General features: G+C 39.2%; 1 protein-coding gene across 1 annotated transcript in view; it reads left to right on the forward strand.

The window, feature by feature from the left end:
* Positions 1-20,185, forward strand: part of Sccpdh (saccharopine dehydrogenase (putative)) — a gene marked incomplete at its 5' end in the record, with an annotated part of 35,508 nt that continues 15,323 nt past the window's right edge. The window contains 5 exon segments of the mRNA XM_005374793.2: positions 1-280; positions 1,855-1,967; positions 7,581-7,661; positions 9,875-10,004; positions 11,638-11,687. Coding sequence (XP_005374850.1) covers positions 91-280; positions 1,855-1,967; positions 7,581-7,661; positions 9,875-10,004; positions 11,638-11,687 — 564 coding nt within the window.

Here is a 20,185-nt window from a genome sequence, read left to right on the forward strand (position 1 = left end):
GGTTGCTGCGCCCGGTATCGGGGTCGCGGCCCGAGGCGCAGGCGCGGTGCACTCAGCCCGCCCCGGCTGTCCGCTGGCCTTGGACTCGTCATGGCGACCGAGCGGAGGTCTTTCCAGCTGGTGGTGTTCGGCGCCTCTGGCTTCACCGGCCAGTTCGTGACGGAGGAGGTGGCCCGGGAGCAGGTGGCCCCCGAGCGGAGCTCCCGCCTGCCCTGGGCCGTGGCCGGCCGCTCCCGGGAGAAGCTGCTGCGGGTGCTGGAGCAGGCGGCGCTGAAGCTGGGTAAAGGGCGGCCGGCCGGGGCGCGCGGTCCTCTCCCCGCAGCTGCCCTCGGGAGCCGGGCGGGAGGAGACGGGCGCTTCGTTCCCGCTGAATTAGAGACTGACGTGCAGAGGTCTTTGCCCCGCCACGCTGGAGTGTCGCCCTTAGTTTAGGGAGCCCCGCTGGCCCGAAAGTGAAGAACCTGAGTCGTTCTTTGTCTGCTTCGTCCCATCTCCCAGCGCGGCTACCCAGAGGCTTGGAGGTTTCCTGACACCTGGTTGGACAGGGAAAAGGGGAACTGGGTTTCTTCTTTCTGAGGACGGGAAGAATGATTAGGACTTTTACGGATAGGGTTGTTTGTGTTGATGCTGAGGATTGCACCTAGGGTCTCTGCGTGCAAAGCACACGCTCTGCTACAGAACCTGTGTTGTTTTGTTTTTCATTGTAAGAATCTTCCAGCAATGTTATTCTTCGTTTTAAGAAGTTTTTAAAAAGTCAGGTTTTGATGTTTTTTTACTCTTGCAACTCCCACTGAGTGTATACTTAGTGAGTGGTCTTTCTATGCTGGACGCCGCTCTAAGCGCTGTGGATATGCACGTGGAGAAAGGAGACACCTCAGACCCTGCCTTCGCGGTCTGGGAAGACACTAATTTAGGACTCCATAGCCTTGAAATATGCGTTTTCTCTGCCCTGGACTCCCCACATGCAGGTAGCACCTGATAGAGTTCCAGGTATACTGCATTCTTTATGTTTAATCTTATAACTGTATCCTGTGTCTAGTAGAAATATAAAATCTTCCCGTGCTTATGTATGGATGTATACACTGCATGTAGGCTAGACTGTCCTACAGTTCAGCGCCACTACCAACACAGTTTTGAGCAAAGAGCTGTTCGGCCTTATTTTTCTAAAAGATAATTTCACAATTAAAATACAGTATTCCATTTCTTTTTCCTGATCAGCAAGACCACACAGGTCCAGCCTAGGTATCTAACGTTTCTAATGCCCAAGTCAAGTTATTGGGAATATACCTCGTCCGGTGGAAACCTGCATTCCTCTGTTGGGGCTGTTAGTTCCAATTAATTCCAGTTATTTTCTTATTATGAAATAATAGGTGATGTTATCTAGATTGGACGATGTAAAAGTGGACTCATCTCAGAGTTCTTTTATGTTCTCATGGTACTGAGGTTGACAGTCTTCCACCCTCTATAATTAGAGCATTATAATTGTTCAGAAGTTGATGAGAATTGTTTTTAATTTATAATATAAGTTGGTAGAGAAGTCAGGACAGTCATCTACTTAGCATCTAAACTTGTTTGAAACATTTTAAAATGGTCACATTACACAGAACTGTAACTTACACATGGCTTGCTTTAGAATCTTTTTCAAAGCATAGTGATTTTTTTTTTAGTACCCCTTAGTATTGATTCCGTTTTTCTCATAGCTTTTTCCTTTTTTATTATCTGGTTAAAATTTTTTATTTGAGAGGGAGCATTAGTTTTCAGTAAGTTTGTGGTCACAGATTACTATAAAAAGTAGTTGTGGAATCTCTAATATTATAGTAGGATTTGCTTTATATACTTTGTTTGTTATTTTAGGAAGACCAACATTATCATCTGAAGTTGGGATAATAATTTGTGATATCACTAATCCAGCCTCACTTGATGAAATGGCTAAACAGACAACAGTTGTCCTCAACTGCGTAGGACCTGTAAGTAATCAACCCTTCTTTGTAGCACAACAAACAGCCCATTGATTTTTAGCAAAAGCTGGTATTTTGTACTTTCTCTCAGAGGAACATAAGGGCAGAGGACAGAAGAATTGGTTGAAGGTCTTAACCCCATATGGGGAGCTTTTCTTCTGGTGAGGAACAGCTAGATGTGACCGAAGGCCCCTGAGACAAGGTCTCGGTGCCACTGCACTCAGAGAATTTGAGCTGTTACAGTTATGATGTCCAAACTTTTCCCTTCTTTTTCTTGTATGCCCTTTCAGTAAAAAAAAAAAAAGAAAGAAAGAAAAAAAAAAAAATTCAGTATGCATCCTTTCGTTATTATTGTATTCTTGTATTATTCTAGAAATATATATGCTTAAAATAAAAAGATAGAAACTAAAAAAGCATTCAGTAAATATAGACTGCTTACTCTCTAAACTGCAGCATTCCAACAGCTGGGACACCGGGGTAGATAAAACAGAGAATCCCTTGTGAAGCTCACATTCTTGTGGGCAGACAGAAGAATAAGACTACAGTGAGAGATAAGGCTAAGTTCTTTGAGGAAAAATGAAGCAGAGCAAAGACAGATTGGCACATCAGTCTGTTTTAGATAGCTGGTCAGGGAAATTCTCAGTGAGGAATCAACATTTGAGCAGAGATAGGAAGGCAGGCAAAGGGTCGACCATGGTTATTTGAGAAAACTGTTCCGGGGGAAGCAGATACGTAGGTTCTGGGCTGAGAGTGTGCGTGGCAACACTGCAGGATGAGAGGAGACAGTGCGACCGAGCTGGGAGCAGGACTGCGAGGGGGGAGGTGGACTGGAGAGATGGGCAGGAGCCAGCTCTTACAGCCCAATGTCAGGACTCGGATTTTCCTCTGAGAATGACCAAGAGCCATTGAGTGTTTGAAAACAAGGTGTGACCTGATTTAATTTTGAGTTTCTTTGGCTTCTTAGAGGAAGGATGGATAATAAGGACCAGCAGTGGCATGGTCCAAGCAAGGCAGGCACTAGGATAGGGTAGAAGAAGTGGTTGGACTCAGTGTGTTTTGAAAGGAGAATAGCTTTTGCTCTTGTACTGGATGTAAGAAGAGGCACTGAGGAGGACTTTTAGACGGACTGCAACAAGGTGAATGATGGTAACATTTCGTGATCTGTAGGAGACGTCAAAATTGGCAAGACTTTCGAAAACTAAGCATCTAAAATATTAATAGTTTAAAAATGGAAAACAAAAATATTTTGTATTATTAAATAAATAGGCAATTTAAGTGTTTATTTAGATTTATCTCACCTAGCTTTGACTCCCTCCACTGTATGTGTTGCTGTAACCCTTCTGGTGTATACGCTGTCAGCTGTGCTCCTTTGCCCTCTGTGCCAGTCAGTGCCCTAGACAAACCCAGCCCCAGTTCTTCTAACTCTCTAACTCTTCACTTGAACATGAGTATCACTGTGTGGCCGGAGAAAAACACATACTATGGTGACTGGTCTTGCATCTTAAACTGCTCTTGTCAGGCTTTTATCCTCACTGTTTGTATTAGTTACTTTTCTCTCATTGCTGAGACAAAATGCCCAACACACAAAGTTAAAGGAGGAAAGGTTTATTTAGCTCACAGTTTCTAGCAATTTCAGTCCACTATCAGCTGGCACCAAGGCAGAATGGCATATGGCAGAGGGCAATAGTTTATGGCTACAGAAGACAGCAAAGGCAACAAGGGAGAGACAAGACTCTTTCTGTCCCATATGTTGTGTGCAGGCTACCCGCCCTAGGGTGTAGCATTCACACCTTTAATCCCAGCATCATACACTCTAGATTCAGCCACCTCTAAAAAGCTCACCCCCCATGACTGCATGAGGCTCTGAGGGGACATCTAGACACAAGCCGTAACACTGTTTCAATGAAATAACCTGCCAAGGCCCGTCCTGTCAAATCCAGTCAGCAGTGTTCAGTCCTCATCTCTAGCCTTTCAGCATTTGATCCAGTCCATGATTCCCTCTTTTCTTTACTTGGTTTTTTTTTGATTCTCACCTTCTCCTCGTTTTCCTCCTGTCTACCAGCTTCATTTATCTCCTGTGTTGGATCTTTTTATTCTCCTCTCTAAAGGCCTGAGGTCTCAGAGCTGAGGCCCATCTGTTGGGCATGGGTAAACAAGTGTTAGGTCACAATATGCTGAAAGTGACTGGACGAATGGGTGTGTCAGCGTGTCCCCTCCATGTCCTGGAACTCTCCCATCCCCCCATCAGAATACTTAAGATAGTCTATATTCAACAGTTGACCAATGGACGTGGCCTCGGAGATGTACTGTAGTTAATCTATATATTATTTTTACTATTTTGGGGGGGGGTACTGGGAATAAAACTCAGGGCCTCAGCCATCAATCTACATATTATTGATAAAGCTTTATTTTTTCTTTGTGTCTTCTATAAAAATGGGCATGAATAAAAGTTCCAGTCGAGTGTGGTGGCTTATGCCTGTAACTCCAGCACTCCGGGAGGCTGAGGCAGGAGGATCAGAGCCTGGGCAATTTGGAAAGATCCTGCCTAAAAAAAGGGAGGTGGGATCTGGGGATATAGCTCAGTGTAAAGTCTGAGTTTAATTATGAAGTTCAGTAATGCTTTACTACGCCTTGCCAGTACTTGTAAATAAACTCATTGGCTGAGCCAGGAGGAATTTGGAGTTACCTAGGCAGATGTGGAGGGGAAGGAGGACATTCCATATGTATAGAAGCAAACACTGGTGTGGAGCAGCAGCATGTTAGAGAATTATGGGGAGTTTAGAACGGCGGGGAGATGGGAAACAAGTGACTCTGTCTCTTATTAGCAAGGCCCTGTCTAAAAACTGAAAAAAAAAAAATTATACTGCATAATGTGGGCACTGGAGAGCTAGTGAGGGATAAGAGTGGTAACAGGCATGGAAGAGAAGGAAAGATGGCATCAGATTTTTATTTTAAAATAATAATTTGTTATTTCCTGGGAAATGGGACTGAATTGGTCCTAGGAATGCGAAAAGCAGTGAAACCAGTTCAGAGTTTTTAGTAGGAAATTAGATGTGAGGTGACAGAGTCTGGCTAAGGTTGGGATATGTAGAGAAGTGACTGATTTGGGATATTTGGGGGATGCTTTTGGTGGGCTGGCTTGATAAAACTTGTGACTCCAGAAGCAGGAGGTTGGAAAAGAGCTCCCAGAGGCATGCCTTCAACACTAGCAGAGAATATACCTGCGTGTTGCGTGCTGGCGCGGCGCTGTTCTTTGTGTTCTCTTCATCATCAGAGCAGCCCAGCGAAGCATTATTATCTCCATTTTTTCAGTGAGGGGATTGAAAGGGACTTGTCCAAGGTCACACAGTTAGTGACTGCAGAGCCGGGGTTTAAATCTGGTCTGACTTTAAACTTGTGCTCCCGACTATTGTGCTATTCAGCCATTTGCACCATTTTGTCTGAGTCTTTTCTCATTTAGTACATGAGAAAAGATGTTAGGAGAGGGACCCGGGCAGTAGTGCTCTTCTCCTTACCCCTTCCTCCCCCTCCTCCCTCCACTCCCCTCTTCCTCCCCTTCCTCAGCCCCCACTTCCAGTCTTCTTCCCTCCCTTCCCCCCACTGCACTCCACATGCGTGCTAGGAAGTGGAGGAGAAACCGGTTTAGTAAGAAAGATAATGGATTCAGTTGTGGACTTGTTGAAGCTGTGGTGTCTATAGATACAGACAGGAAACACAATATAGTAGAGAGTTTTTCTTTTTCCTTTAAAGTAAGTGAGGAAATCAGGGTGAAGAGAAAATAAAAGGTGTGAAAATGTAGCCAAAATGAAGTAAATTCTGTGTATGAGTCATGCTGGATGTCCTGTACTCTAGCAGCTCCTAATGTTTCTAACAGAAAGCACAGATAAGGAGCTCGGAGGAGGGAGCAGCTCTGGAGTTAGAGGTTGGATGTCAGGGACACACACGTTGTCTGTGGAGCTAGGAGAGTAGGTGGAACAGTGAGGGAGGCAGGAGACGCCCGCCTAGCCAGCCAGAGCCAAATCATCCGCGATCAGTGGCGTGACGTATCACAGCCAGATCGCCCTCACATCCTTGTCTGCCATTCTTAATAAGAGAGAGGTAAAGACCTACATACTTGTAAAGAGTCAGTGTCCTATCTTTAAGTGTCTCATTACTTGCATCTCAGTGGCTTGGTAGAAAAAAACGATCTTCTGTGTCCATCTTTGGCTGCCAGGAGTGAGAAGACGCAGAGGAGTGTTTCCTCTTACCCACCTTCACAGAGGGAAAGATTTGTCATGCTCCTTTAAAAATGGCCTGAATCCTGATGTGTTAACTATTGTACAGTGACATTCTTATTTTAATTCCTTGAGATTGAGCAAATGGTGAACAATCTGATATCACAGAACTCAGAATATCTACGCTAGCCAGCTTTAAACTTACCACTTCAGACCTTTTCCTGTTTTTAAAAATTTTGCAAATAGTGCATTTGATCTCCATGTCTAGCCCTGCTAATCAGGAAATCTAATCACATTTACTGTTTTAGTGTGTCTCATCCTTGGTGTATTCTGCCCCTTCAGTTTGGTCCCTCAGCCTTTCTCACTTGCCCCTGATTTGTTTTCCAGTGTCACAGTTGGAGTAATGTATCTGTACTATAAATCTTACACCACTGTCCTGTTTAAAATTCTGCAGGAAAAAAAATGAATTAGGATGTTTTATGTACATGAACCAACTCCCCATAATGAATATAATTGCTATATACTGCAAGTATGCAGCAACAATAATAATAAGTAAAATCCTGCCGCAAAGCGAGTTATCTAGTAAAGATAAAGTCAGACTTGTTGGTAGGTACGCATAGTCTTTCCTGATTGGGCCCTAGTACTTTTTTTTTTTTTTTGAGACAGGGTCTTGCTCTGTACTTCAGGCTAGCCTTGAACTCACTGTTTAGCTCAGGCTGGCCTGAAGTTCATGGCAATCCTCCTGCCTCAGCCTCCTCAGGGCTGTGATTACAGGCCCTAGTACTGTCTCTCTTTTCAGACTCATCTCTTGGCACTTTCTCCTCAACCACCTTGTGTGTCAGGTAGCAAGAACAGATCCTCTTTCTTACAGCTTTACATGTACTTCTTCCTTTATTTGAATTTTTGTTTTTCTTGGAAAATCCTTATTCGTCAGAATTCAACTAGGCTGTGTGTGGTGGCATGCACCTATAATCCTAGCACTCGGAAGGCTGAGGCAGGAGGATAGTTGAGAGTTCGAGACCAGCCTGGGCTACAAGGTGAACTCAAGCCCAGCCTGAATTGCACAGTGAGACACTGTCTCAAAAAGACAAAAAAAAACAAATAAAACAAACAAAACCCCACTACAAAAAAACCCCAGAATTCAACTAAAGCAATTTACTACTTCTATAAAACTTCATTTTGTGTGCTGTTAGAGGTAAGTATGTATTCCTGTGTAATTTCATCATGCCTTTATTTATTTATACTGTAACAGCTGGTATAGGACAGGTATCTTATTTTTTCAGTTTATCTTTATGCTTCTTTATTAACATTTGATTTTATGATAACAAAGATTATATTTCAGGGCAAATGGCATTTGGCTGAATTAAGCTTGCCATGCAGGAGTAACCTGTTTGTTTTCTTTCCCTAGTACCGATTTTATGGAGAACCTGTGGTAAAAGCATGTGTTGAAAATGGAACTAGCTGTGTTGACATCTGTGGGGAACCTGAGGTGTGTAAAATAGAAAGGCAAAAGCAGAATTGACCACACATTTTCTGTTTAATGAAATAGAGAATATTTAGTGCAATTTTATAGTCACATTTTGAAATTGGTGCTAATTCCTAGTATTTAGAGGTGGTATTCCTATGGTATTCTGTTGATAGTATTGATGGTAATGTGTTAGCTTTGGTTTTCTTCAATTTTTTTGTTTATCATAACCTCAGTTATTCTCTTTGTATATGAAATGTACTGATTTTTATAGTTACTGAGTGCTTTGAACTGAATTAATGAAAATACTATGCTAGCCAGGCATGGTGGCACATGCCTGTAATCCCAGCACTCTGGCAGGCTGAGGCAGGAGGATCACAAGTTCAAGCCCAGCCTGGGCAACTTAGTGAAACCCTATCTCAAAATAAAAAATAAAAAAAGGGCTGGGGCTGCAGCTGAGTGGAATGGCCCTGGGTTCCATCCCTAGTGCCACCCCTGTGTCCCCCCAAAAAACCCTATATGTAATTTCTAGAATCTCCTTTTTGTAATTTTTTCATTATGAATTCCCCTTTAAAAATGAGGCAAAAAGCTTTTGTAAATAAGCAGGGGAAGAAGAGTTGAAGGGAGGGGAGGGGAATGGGGGAAAAGGAAGCAATATATATGATGTATAGGGATAAATTCCCTATGATGAATGTGATCACTATGTATATCTAAAATGTACCAATAAAAATTTTTAAAAGGGGACGAATTAAAGGATTTTTAAAAAGCCAGGCATGGTGGCACATGCTTGTAATCCCAGCACTCGGGAGGTTGACGCAAGAGTATTTCCACAAGTTTGAGGCCAGCCTGGGCTACATAGTGAGTTCAAAGCTAACCTGAACTATATAGTGAGGTACTGTCCCAAAAAACCAACAAACAACAACAAAACAGGCACATTTGCAACATTATAAAATAATAAATGTAAAATCCCCTCAATCCTATTTGTTTATTTTGTGGTACTGGACATTGAATTCAGGACCTTTTCACTGAGCTACATCCCTGGTTCTTCTTATTGTTTGAGACAGGGTCTTGCTAAGTCCCTGTGACCAAACTTGGCAAACCTGCCCCTGCCTCAGCTGTCCAGAGTGCTGGGCTTACAGGTGTGCACCACCACACATGGCTCAAAAAATTTAAGTGAGGGGCTGGGGTGTAGCTCAGTGATAGAGCTTGTGCCTAGCATGTGTGAGGCCCAGGGTTCAGTCTCTAGCACCCCTGCCCCACAAAGTTAAATGTTCACATTCATACAATTTTTGCCATATGCCCAACACTGTGCTAAAACTTTTATGTAACTTTTGGAAACATAGGTATAAAGCAGTTACCGTCTTCTTCTCTGTTTCATAGATGAGGAAATTAAAGCTTAGCACGGGTAAATGACTTGCTCAGTCACTTACCTAGTGAATACAAGGGGACCTGAGGTTTCCCTGCCTGTAGGAAGTTGTGTGGCACTACCACCTTTCACATGATAGTGTCACGTGTCTCTATAGTCTGTACTGATTATTGTCAGTAATGTGCCAGTATAATCTGTACGTAGAGGTTATCAGTTGGTAATATGTATGTGAAAGTACTAAGACAAGTGTAAATTACCAAAATTGACTCAAGAGGTAGGAAACATGAATTAAAGAAAAACTTTCTATTATTTAAAATAACCCAGAGCATAAAAATGATGAAAAATTTCTAAGTTATCTCACCAACTACCGTAAAAGTAGTATCAGAACCTAATAGGGCTAGGAGTGTAGTTCAGTGATGGAGTGCTTGCTGGGTATGCATGAAGCTCTGGGTCCAGTCTTCCAGCACCCTAAAGCAAAACAAAACATACATAAATACAGCCCCCAAAGCCCTAAAGGCTCAGAATCTCTTGTATCATCTTTCCTACCACTCTATGTAGAGATACATGTAATGATGTTCATCTGGGTTATGTAGTTCAAAGTGGTTCTTTTTTTGTGCTTTCTTTGTTTTTCCTATATTTAATTTTTTAATATTAATTTTACATTTAAAAGTCATACAAAAATAGGGCCACTATACTTAGTGGCATACACACTGGCATACAGTCATTATTTGCTGAATAATGAAACAAAAATTCACAGTTAATATTTTGCTGCAGAGCATTTTTAGTTCGTTTTGTCTTTAAATATAAATCATTTAGTATTGGTCTAGGTGTTTCTATAAACGCTGATTCAAATTCTTCTGTATTTTTTTAGTTTCTGGAACTAATGTATTGGAAGTATCATGAGAAAGCTGCTGCAAAGGGGGTCTACATCATTGGAAGCAGCGGCTTTGACAGCATTCCAGCTGATCTGGGAGTGATATATACCAGAAATAAAATGAATGGTAATTATTGATCAATAAGCAGTACTCAAATTTGAAAATAGAAGAGCTTCATGTTTCTAATTGTGATGAGCTAAAATCTTGTTAGAAAAAAAGAAACAGCTATAAATGGGAAATATTGAAACAATACCCTACTTTGTTTTTATGTAGCTCCATCTTTAATAAAATGCTGTTGACCTGTTGAGATATAGATACTAATATATGTGCTCTAAAATGAGAAATTGTCCATTGTCTTAACTTCGTTACAGTTAGAACTCTCAAATTTCTGGGAAAAGATTTTGATAGCCATTACAAATTCCAACTTGCTTTCTTTAAAATTAACAAATTTTAAAGTACAATTTACACATAGCATTAAGAGATTTGAGGGTGGGTATACAGCTTACTGGTAGAGCACTTGCCTGACATGTACAAGGCCCTGGGTTAATCCCTAGCACTGGAAAAAAATCTTTATGTCTGAAGTTTATAAGTTTTGTTCATGGTAATCCTATATATTTTTAATTGAGATTATTCCTAAATATTTAATAGTTTTTATTTTGAATAGGTTTTATTTGTGAGAAATACTACTTTAAGGTTGTTTAAAAATATTTTTCCAGATACTGACACCTTGAAGTCAAAATTTTAACAAGTTCTCCAGCTGATTTTTAATAGAGGTGGTCCACATTTTATTACTGTACACTGTCTTGGGTGGTCCATGTTCTCTTTGTGGATAGGATTAGAGCACAGATTCACATACATGGGCCACATTCTGTCAGCATCACTCAGAAACAGCTCATGTTTTATAGTTTCTGTGTCATTGGTCAGACTAGCCACGCGGCTGTGGCTGTGTACGTGGCTGTAGTTGTGCTGTAACGTCTGTTGATGACACATTTGTTTGTTGTCTTGCTCATTGTCTACTTTGTGAGGCCCAGTGTTTTAATTTTTTCTGAAATTAAAACCATGAACCGTATTTCCTAAGTAATGTATATTTTTTTGTCACATTTTGAAGGTCAGCCAGTCCATTTTATTTTTCTTTTGCCTTACATTCTTGAGAAACTCATCTATTAAGTATCTAGCCATTATGCGTATATATTAGTGTTCATGGTTACTATACTTGATTTGTCCCCTTCTGAGGGCTTTGGTTTTCAGGTTTCAATTTTATACTTACGTTTTTATTTTAACAGCCTTGATTTAAGTATTTTGTAAGTCATCGAAAGGTGTTTTAGTAAAAAAAGTGTTGTTCTAAACATTTATTATGAGCCACTACTAATAAGCCCTTGAAAGCTTGAATTTTGAAACCAGAATAATTCTCTTGGATCTGATTTTGATAATTATGTGATGGCCCTGCCAGAATAAATTAGTTAAATTGTTGCCTTATTGGGGAGGATTCTTGATATTGTCAATTTAAGTAATAGAAAAGATTTTGTCAATTCCAACAGTTACAGTTTATGGCAGACTCTTCTAACAGCTTACTTAGCCTTACCAACAGTTTACCTGGCCTTTACTGCTTCTTAAGTCTGTATAATAACATAATAAAACTGTTACTATACAGGTTTTTAACTCTATCAATCTTAGTAAAGTGGTCCCTAAGTGAAGAAGCATAGTTTGTTGCTTGTCCTGATTGAATAATATCAGTTTTATTTTTACTGCTCTATTTTAGGTACTTTGACTGCTGTGGAAAGTTACCTGACTATACATTCAGGACCAGAGGTTAGTTTTTCATCAAGTGTTTTTTCAAGTCAGTATTGAAAACATTTTGGAAAAGATGTGTGTCTTTTTAAAAAGATTTAAATGAATTAAAATTTATATGTATTTGTATGTTTTAGTGTGTAAGAGTCACTGTTTAATTGAAAAAAGATACTAAATTATTTTGAGTAAAACAGAATTTATTTTTAAAAGGCATCTATCACTGTAATTAATGTTGTCAGTCAAGAAAACTTAACACCTTAGTGCAGGTAGTGCATTTTTTTGGTTCTGGTGATTGAACTCAGGGCTTTGACACTGAGCTCTATACCCAACTAGCCTGCCTGTGTTTCTTTTAGACAAGATCTTGTTATGTAGTTCCAGTTGGCCTTGAATTCACTATGTGGCCCAAAGCTGGTCTCGAATTCACAGCAATCCTCCTGCCTCGTCCTCCCAAGTGCTAGGATTATGGGTGTGTGCCATCATGCCCAGCCCTTCCAGCCCTTTTTTTATTTTTGAGACATTACCCAGGTAGGGCTCCAATTTATGATCCTCCCAGGATGTTGGGGTTAAAGGCTTAAACTGTCATGCCTGGCAAGTCAGTATATTTTTATTGGATACCTAACTTGGAGTTAAATACTACTGTAACCATAAATGTATGCAGTATATCTAATCTGACTGAATGCATGGTCTGTTTGGGAACAGACAGTTGCATTTCTGGGAGAGGACCATAATTTGTGATAGTATTTTTATTGCTCATAGCACTTAACCCCATTCTAGGTTAGGTTTCATAAGATTTGTTCTCTTTATAATGTATTCATTCAATAAATATTGTGTAGCAGTGCAAATATATATAGGAGGGCAAGATAAAGTGACACATAAATAAGATGCAAACTTTGCCCTTAAAAGAGATAACAATTTAATTTTGGCAGGAGATGGAAAGTATTTGTTATTAAAAAGAACTGATGAAATACTGTATGTTTCTATGAATGCAAAGCCCTCTGGTTGGGAGGTAGTGATAAAAACCTTTTGGAGAATCTAGGATATGAACTAAATTTCCTTGATCTATAAATCTGAATTCCACAATGCTCCAAAATCTGAAATATTTGAGTGCTGAGATGATGCTCAAAAACTTAGATTTTAGCACATTTCAGATTTTAGACTTGGGGTGCTCAACTGGAAAAGTCTGTACAAATACTCCAAAATCAGACAAAATATAACAAAAGTCAGAAACATTTCTTATCCCAAACATTTTAGATAAGGGATATGAAATCTGCAGTGTAACAGTGCACCGAGATGAGATAGGATGGAGGTGTCTAAGAGTAATGATTCTGTACTTCTGGATTAACTAACACAAAGAGCTCTGTAGAACGTGGTTTGTTTTTTTCTTCTTTTTACAGAGACTGTTTGCTAGAATATAAGAATAAAAGGAAGTAAGAATGGGCCTGAGTAATTTGCACATGGCTCATAGAGGCCATGCTGACGTTAATCTTGAAAAGTGACTATCTTTTAGATGGTCAGCCTGCGACCTGAACAAAGGCTTGAGAAACAAGAGAAGTTTATAATTGAAGTTTGTAATTTCCCAGGAGGAGTTGCCAGAGTTTAAATAGGGAAGATTAGCCAGGTATTGGGCTGTGTGGTCATTTTTAAGCCAGTCAGTGTCACCTGGGGTAATGGAGTCACCGAATTACCCAGGTTCGGATGTCCTACAGGGAGCATCATGGGGTCAGCCCCATCTAACATCATGGGACAGATTGCAAAAGAAAGCATTTCAAAGTAAGGATAAGACAGGCTAAGAGCTATAGGAAATTACCGCAGGACTCACAAAAAGCAGATGTCCTCTACATAGAAATCACCATAAAATTGGTAGAAGTAGAAGAGGCCTTTTTTGCAGAGCATCAGAGAATGCCATTGCAAAGACCAGGTAGATCTAGTGATAGTCTCTTCTGTTTCCTTGAAACAAAAGAAGTGCTACTGAGTTTCCCGGGTGTGGCGGTTCGCACCTGTAATCTCAGCACTCTGGGAGACTAAGGCAGGGGGACCACAATTTGATCCCATAAGGGGCCCAAGAAATGACGATATGGAGGAGGGAGGGAGGAAGAAGGAAACATAAAAAGAATTAAAATGTGTTACGTGCACATACCAGCTCTCCTCGATTAGTGTAATCATTATGTACTGCAAATATGTACTGAGAAAAATAAAAACTAAAATGTAACAAAAAAAGTAAATGAAACAGTTTGAGCCCAGCCTGGGTAATTTAGTGTCTTAGCAACACTGTGTCTCAAAACAAAAAGGTGGGGTAGGGTGTGGGGCATTTTGGGATATAGTCCAGCACACAGCACACACTTCAGTCCCCAGTTCTGAAAAATAAAGAGTATAGATCTTTGAACTAAGCTTGAGTTTTGCCTCTGCCACTCATCAGTGCTATGGCTGTGGGCAAGTTTACTTATCCTTATGTGCTTCATTCCCTTGATGTATAAAAGATAGTGTCTACTTCATATGATGCTATGAGGATTCAGTTAGTGAATTACAAATTAGAACAATGTTTGGCACTTAGTACTTGCTCAGTAAATATTAAGTATTAATAGAAGCACTCAACATTGGGACTTAAACCAAAGCAGATCTGAAGCATATGCATCACTGCTCTCATATCTTTAAAGCAAAATACAATTTTCATTTTACAAGGATGGGACAGGGACAATTTTTCCTTGAATTTGTTATCCCTTGGCACTAGATGTTGTTTTCCAGCCACTCCTTATCTTTTTTGTTAAGCTTTTAAAATTTTATATTTAAAACATTTGAATCATAATATGAGCTAAGACAGGACAAGACTCAGAAAAATTCAGGAGATTGAATCATGCCATATCATATGCTATGTGTGAGATCTTCCTTCAGTGATGGAGATGTTCCACATGTGCTGTGGTGGCTTCCATATTGGATAGGGCAGCTCTAGGTCTACCCCAGAGCCCATGCTTATTTTTGTATGATTACAAGTAGAGAATAGTTTTTACATTTTAAAGGACTGTAATGGACGGGAAAGAAGAATATTCCACAGAGGTCATATGTGGCCTGTAAAACCTAAAATAGTTATTGTCTGTCTTTGCAGAAACGGTTTACCAGCCCTGCTGTAGAGTATGTTTTAGGCTATGATGCAGTTATGCTAGAAATCAATAGAGAGTTAACAAGAAAACCTTTACATATTTGGATACTAAGAAATATATTACAATTCATGGTATCAACCCACTTTTTCCTAAACTCCAGACATAATATCTAGTTGCCTAATTGATTATCTGACATTTGATAGATGTCATGTACTGTGTTTGTACATAATGCTTTTCCTTCCCAGATAGGCGCTAATCGCATTTGTAATTGTAATTATTTGTAAGTGTTCGATCCAAGTGGTAGAGTTATTGCTAGTTCCTCTCTCCGAAACCTGTATCTAATGTCTATCAGGAAACCGATTGAATCTGCCTTAAAATATGTTAGAATTTGACCTATTCTTACCACTTCCCTTGCTACCTCCCTATTCTTACTATTCCTTGTTTCTCTGTTCTTAATACAGTAGCTGAAGTGATTTGTTTTTGAAACGGAGTCTCTCTGTTGCTCAGGCTGGCTTCCAGCACCTGGGCTGTGGCAGTCCTCCTGCCTTAGCCTTCCATCCTGCTGGTAAGGCATGTACCAGCATGTCTACTGCACAGAGATCCTTTTCTTTCTTTTTTTAAATTTTACTGGTACATGTTTACAATACAAGAAGTTTGCATTCATTTTAGGGCATAGGTACATGTACATAACACCTTGATTCTTTATTTTTCTTCTTTTTCTTTTGTCTTTGTTTTTTTGAAACAGGGTCTTGCTGTGTAGTCCAGGCTTGCCTTGAACTCACTATGGAGCGCAGGCTGGCTTCAAACTCATGGCAGTACTCCTACTTCAGCCTCCCAAGTGCCGAGAGTAGAGGTGTCTGCCACCACACCTGGCCCTGATTCTTTTTAACTCTCCCTCCCCATCCATCTTCCTCCATCTCTCACCTTTCCCCATTTTCGTTATTATTATTGTTAGTTTTAGTTCATGTTTACAAGACATAATGTTTGCATTCATTGTGGGTATTTGGTACCTGTACATGACAAATTACAAATCTTTAATTTCCCCTTTTTCTTTACTCCCTCCCCTTACTTTTGGTCTCTTGGACCCCTTCCCATTTTCAGATCTGATCTCCAGTTTCCTTCTTAAACTATTTATTTATTTATTTATTCATTCATTCATTCATTCATTCATACATTTATTTATTTATTTATTTAGGTTTTTTTTCTGGTACTGGGAATCAAACTCACAACCTTGTGCTTGCCAGGCAGGCACTGTGCCGCTGAGCTAAGTCCCCAGCGTCTATTATACAGTATAATAGCCTGTATACAGTATAATCCCCAGCCTGTATTATACAGTATAATACAGGATAAGCTGTATTATTTATACTTTGTCTTGTTCAAATGAGATACTACATAACATTTAAGCTTGTATGTCTGATTTATTTCACTTAACATTATATTTTTCAGATGTATCCATTTTCCTACAAATGTCTTGAAGTTTTCCTTTTTAGTATTGTATTTTTAAAATTTTTATTCTTTTAGTATCCTATTATAGATAACACATTTTCTTTATCTACTTATCTGCTCATGGCCATACTGGCCTTTCCCAAAATACAGCTATTATGAATTGTGTTGCCATAAACATGAGTATGTATGTATTATTGTATTATGATAATGTTGACTCTTTTGGAAAGATACCTAGAAAGGGAAAAGCTGAGGTGAATGGAATTTCTGTTTTACCTTTTTAAGGACTCTCCATACTGATTACCATAGTCATTGTACTACTTTATATTTCTGCCCACCATATAGAAGAGTTCCTGATGCAGCACAGCCTCACCATCATATGTTTTTGATTTCTTGATGATTGCCATTCTTTCTAGTGTAAGATAAAATCCTAGTGTTGTTTGAATTTCTATTTCTGTAGTGGCCCGAAACATTGAACATTTTTTCGTATCTATTGGCTATTTGTATTTCTGAGAAGTGTCTGTTCATTTCACTTGCCCAATTTTTGATAAGATCTTTCATTGTGGGTGGTCTAATTTTTTGGAGTTCTTTGTATAGTGTAGGTATTAGGTTTTTGCCTGAGGAATAGCTGGCAAAATTTTTTTCCCATACTGTAGGTTATCTTTTTACTGCGTTGGTTGTTTGCTGTGAAGAAATTTATTAATATTATATATTAATTTGAGATAATCCCATTTGTTGATTCTTGCTGTTATTTCTTGTGCATTTGGAGTTCCGTTAAGTAAGTCCTTCCCTACACCTGTGACTTCAAGTGTTTTACCTATTTTATCTTCCAGTAGGTTTACTATTTAAGTCTTTGGTCCCTTTTTCTTTTGGTACTAGGAATTGAACTTGGGACCTTGTGCTTGCCAGGCAGGTGCTTGTCCTGCTGAGCTATGTCCCCAGCCTCTTTGATCCATTTTTAAATTTAATACATGATGAAAAATACAGATCCAGCTTCAATCTTCTGCATAGAGATAGCCAGTTTTCCCAGCATCATTTGTTAAATAGGCTATCTTTTCTCCAATATACATTTTTGATCCCTTGTCAAAAATCAAATAAATAAATGTGTCGGGGATGTTTCATTATCCTCTATTCTGTTCCATTGATCCACATGTCTGTCTTTGTGCTAATACTATGCTGTTTTTTATCACTGTTGCTTTATAGTAGAAAGTGTGAAGTGAGGTATTGATGGCTCCTGCTTTGCTCTTATTACCCAGTATTGCTTTTTTTGCTAGTCTGGGTTTTTCCTGGTTCCATATGAATTTTAGGATTTTTTCTGTCTAGTTTTTTAAGGAATGCTGTTGATACTTTTATTGGAATTGTGTGAAATCTGTGCATCAGTTTTGAGAATATGGCTACTTTAGTTCTATTGGTTCTGCCTATCCAGGAACAGAGGGCATCTTTACATTTTCTAATGTCCTCTTCAATCTCCTTTTCCACTGTATTGTAGTTTTCAAGGTAGAGTCTTTCACTTTTTTAGGTCAGTTCCTAGATATTTAATTTTTGATACTAATGTGAATGGTATAGTTTTCCTATTTCCTTCCTTGCTTCCTTCCTTGCTTCCTTCCTTCCTTCTTTTCTTCCTTCTTTTCCTCCTTCCATCCTTCCCTCCCTTTTTTTGAGACAGGATCCAGGCTGGCCTTGAACTCACTATGTAGCCCAGACTGGGCTTGAACTCACAGCAGTCCTCCTGCTTCAACCTCCCAAATGTTAGGATTGCAGGTGTTTGCCACCACACCCAGATGTTTTCCTAATTTTTCACTGAGTTCATTATTGCTATACACAAATGGTATTGATTTTTGTGTATTGATTTTGTATCCTGCCTCATGGCCGAATTTGGTTATTAATTCTAGCAGTCTTTTGGTGGAAGTTTTTGAGTCTTCTATATAGAGTATCTTGTTATTTACAAATAATGATAATTTGACTTCTTCCTTTCCTAACACATATCCTTTTTCTTTCTTTTTCTTGCCTGATTGCTCTGGCTAATATTTTGAGTACTATGTTGAACAGAAGTGGTGATAGTGGGCACCTGTTTTTTGTTTCTGATTTTAGAGGGAGAGCTTTCAGTTTTTCTCCATTTAATATGATGGTAGCAGTAGGTTTGTCATAAATGGCTTTCATTACAGTCAGGTGAGGTCCTTCTATACCTACTGTCTTCAGGATTTTTATCATGAAAGGGTGCTGGGTTTTGTCAGAAGCTTTTTCTACATCTATTAATATGATCATTTGGTTTTTGTCTTTGCTTCTATTTATGTGATATACTACATTTATTGATTTGACTATGTCAAACCATCCTTGCAACCCTGGGATGAAATCTATGTGGTCATAATGTATGATCTTTTTGATGATGTGTTGCATTCTAGTATTTGCCAGTATGTTACTGAGGGTTTTTCCATCTATATTCATTAAGGAGATTTCCTTAAAGTTTTCTTTTTCACTTGGGTCTTTGTCTGGTTTGGGATCAGAGTGATGCTGACTTCCTTTTCAATTGTATTGAAGAATTTGAGGAATGTTGATGATGTGTACATATAATGTCCTTACAGATTTTGTAGAACTTAGCAGTGACTCTATCAGATTCTGGGCTTCTTTAGTTGATAAGTTTATTTCTGATTCACTTTTATTGTTTGCTATTGGATTGTTAAAATTTTTTATGTATTCTTCATTTAGTTTGAATAATTCATATGCATCTAGGAATCTGTCCATTTCTCCAAAATTTTTCAGTTTGTTGGAATACAGTTTTTCATAGCAGCTACTATCTCCTGGATTTCAGTGATTTCCATTCTGATGTTACTTCATTTCTAGTTCTATTGATGTCAGTCTTTTCTCTCTTTGTAAGTTTTCCTAAGGGTTTATCTGTTCTGTTTATTTTTTCAAAGAACCAGCTCTTCAGTTCATTGATTCTTTGTTTTTTCAGTCTTAATTTCATTAATTTCTGCTCTGATCTTTACAGTTTCACTCCTTAATTTCACTTTGGGCTTGTACTGTTGTTTCTTGAGTATCTTGAGGCTCTTCATTGAGTTATTTGAGCTCACTGTGTTTTTCTAATGTGGGCATTGATTACAGTGAACCTCCCTCCCTCCAATTCACTGCTTTAATTGTGTCTCATAGGTTCTGGTATGTTGTGCTGACATTGTCATTTGCTTTCAGAAATTGTTTAATTTCTTCCTTGATTTCTTTTGTGATCCATTGGGTGTTCAGGGGTGTGTCATTAACTTTTCAGGTGTTTCTAAATTTTCTGTGGTTTTTTCTGTTACTGATTTCTAGTTTCATTGTACAGTGGTCTGATAGTAAACCTGGGGTGACTTTGGTTTTTCATATTTATTTAAGCAGGCTTTCTGGGTGGCTGGTATGTGGTCTGTTTTGGAGAAGGTTCCGTGTGTTGCAGAGGAGAATGTGTACTCTGGTGGAGGGAACACTGTAGATGTCTATAGGTCCATATTTTCAAGGGTGTAGTTCAGGTCTGATATTTCTTTCTTGATTTTTTTTTTTGTTGTTGTTTTAGTTGCTCTGTCAATTTGCAAGAGTACTGCGACAACACAGTATGATCATGTTAGGGTTTGGTCTTTTAAATCTAGTAGTATTTGTTTTATAAATACAGATGCTCGGGCCAGGGGTTTAGCTCAGTGGTGCAGGGCCTGCCTGGCAAGTGTGAGGTCTGGAGTTATGGTACCCCACCCCTCAAAAAAAGACAAGTGCTCCAGTATTTGGTGTATATGTGTTCATAAGTGTTATCACTTCTTGTTGGATTATTCTCTTCACTGGTATGTAGTGACCTTCCTTGTCCCTTCTGATCAGTTTTAGCTTGAAGTTTACTTTGTCTGAGAGTAAGATTGCCACCCCTGCTTGTTTTTAGGGTTTTGATGCATGAAATACTGCTTTCTATTCTTTGATTTCTAGTCTATGAATGTCTTTCTGGAGGAGGTGAGTTTCTTGGATGCAGCA

The sequence above is a fragment of the Chinchilla lanigera genome, unplaced genomic scaffold, assembly GCF_000276665.1.
Source record: "Chinchilla lanigera isolate Chin_1 unplaced genomic scaffold, ChiLan1.0 scaffold00005, whole genome shotgun sequence".
Lineage (NCBI taxonomy): Eukaryota > Metazoa > Chordata > Mammalia > Rodentia > Chinchillidae > Chinchilla > Chinchilla lanigera.